At 44.3% G+C, this 2246-nt stretch overlaps 1 protein-coding gene across 1 annotated transcript; it reads right to left on the reverse strand.

Annotated features, from left to right (window-relative positions):
* Positions 1-994: 994 nt before the first annotated feature.
* On the reverse strand, positions 995-1906 carry LOC142446539 (olfactory receptor 4C3D-like). Its single transcript, XM_075548286.1, has one exon. It carries the CDS (start codon positions 1832-1834, stop codon positions 995-997), a length of 840 nt encoding a protein of 279 aa, XP_075404401.1. The 5' UTR covers positions 1835-1906.
* Positions 1907-2246: the final 340 nt, after the last annotated feature.

Here is a 2246-nt window from a genome sequence, read left to right on the forward strand (position 1 = left end):
TTAGCCTTCATTTAATGTAAATATAACATATTTGTAGTAATAATGTTGGAACTTCCCACAGGTCTTTGTGTAAAGATTGAATGAACAACAGAAGTTTACTGTCATTGTTTTAAATGGTTCCTCAAGTCTTGGTAAGATAGATCAATTGATCGATCGTTTGATAGATCATTTATAGTAATGAAAAGCTGTGAACTATGGGAATATTTGAGTAAATAAGCTCAAATTAATGTTAAATTCAAAATTCCTGGATTATAGTTTGTGCTGATTCTTCTGTAAGTGGAGGCAGGATACCAATTTTTTTTCTAATCATATTTCTCTTTTTTTCTGGTAGCTTACTGGAAATAAAAGATACATCAGCAATTAATACATATAATTTTCCCCCTCTATGTTACTTTCAAAAAGACCAAACTAACTTCCACTGAATGAGTTCTGACTCCTAGTGACTCTCTAAGACAGATATGAACTGTCCTTCTGAGTTTCTAAAGCTGTAAATCATTTTGAGAGTTGACAGCCTCACCTTTCTTCCATGGAGCAGCGACTGGGTTTGAACTGACTACTTTATGGCTACACCAATGTGTAAGTCACTATGCCACTAGGGCTCCTTCTACTTTTCTTACTCCAGACAAAACCAAGAGTACAACAACTTGTCGTCAAGTCATGTGGAAAAGCCATTTTCATGTAAGTGTCATATCTGCGAAGACTTTAGTAAAATATAGTAAGTCTGGAGCACAACATAGAATTGCCAGATTAAGGATTTGCAGTTCTTCCTTTAAGATATATCCTCAATGTATGCACAGTGAGCATTGCCACCCCCAATAAAAAGTACATAATAAGCTATCAAACAGGACTAAGTACTATTAAATGCTCAATTCATGCTAGTTTGGGGGTGTTGTTTTGCTTTGTTTTGGTGGGGCATGGGGGAGGGGGATTGTCAGTGACCTACCAAAGTTGAAAAACCATCTTTCACAGTTTACCACAGATCTGAACTCTCCTCTTAAGTCACCCTGTTCTTAAACAAGCTTCTCATGGCCTGTTTCACTTCTGCATTCCTCACTGTGTAAATAATAGGATTTAACATGGGCGTTAAGATAGCAAAAAGCACAGTGACCAATTTGTCCACTGGGTAGGTGACCACAGGGCGCATGTAAGTGAATATGCAGGGCACAAAGAAGAGTACAACTACCGTGACATGGGAGCAGCAGGTGGAGAGAGCTTTGCGTCGCCCTTCGGAGCCATGGGATTTCAGGGACCTCAGAATGACCACATAGGAGATGAGTAACATGGACAGAATGAGCAGGCACATGGCTCCGCTGTTGGCCGCCACCACCATGCCAAGCAGGTAGGTGTCTCTGCAGGCCAGCGTCAGCAGTGGGAAGAGGTCGCACATAAAGTGATCGATGGTATTGGGGCCGCAGAAGGGCAAGTTGATCATAAAGAGAATTTGTACTGTGGCGTGAACAATCCCACCAATCCAGGCGACCACCACCAGGAGCCGGCAGAGGCCCTGTCGCATGATGATGGTGTAGTGCAGGGGCTTGCAGATGGCCACATAGCGGTCATAGGCCATCACAATGAGGAGGATGATCTCTGACCCACCTAGGAAGTGCTCCACAAAGAGTTGAGCCAGGCAGCCAGCCAAGGAGATAGTTCTCCTCTGCCAGAGCAAGTCAATGATCATTTTGGGCGTGGTCACACAGGTGTAAGAGGCATCTATAAAGGACAGGTAGGTGAGAAAGAAGTACATGGGGGCTGAAAGTGTGGGGCTGAGAGAGATGGTGATGACAATGAACACATTGGCCAGCATGGTAAATAGGAAAACAAACAGGAAGACCATGAACAGTATTTTCTGCAAGTGTGGATTCTGCGTGAGGCCCAGGAGAATAAATTCAGTCACATTGTTGGGAGGCATGAGAGGAGCCGCTAAGGGAGTGATCGCTTGCGGAGACCCGATGACCTGCGAAAAGATGAGTGTGTCTCATTAATCCTGGAAGGGTGATCGTATAAAGAGTGTGGTTGTCATACTTAGGAAGCAGTCCCTGGCACCCTGCACCCCAGGCTTCAATCATTCTGTCCTACTTCCTCCATGGGTATTTGGCTTATGTTCAGACAGCTAGTTCTTGACGCCTATGAAGCATCTTCGACAGGGAAACATTTGACAGGTCCTGCACTGGGAAAATACTCTGCCAGTTGCACGTGTGCAGAACTGGTCCCCATGGTGCCCTCACGTCCATGTGACTGCTGCGCTC

The sequence above is a fragment of the Tenrec ecaudatus genome, chromosome 4 (genome assembly GCF_050624435.1).
Source record: "Tenrec ecaudatus isolate mTenEca1 chromosome 4, mTenEca1.hap1, whole genome shotgun sequence".
Lineage (NCBI taxonomy): Eukaryota > Metazoa > Chordata > Mammalia > Afrosoricida > Tenrecidae > Tenrec > Tenrec ecaudatus.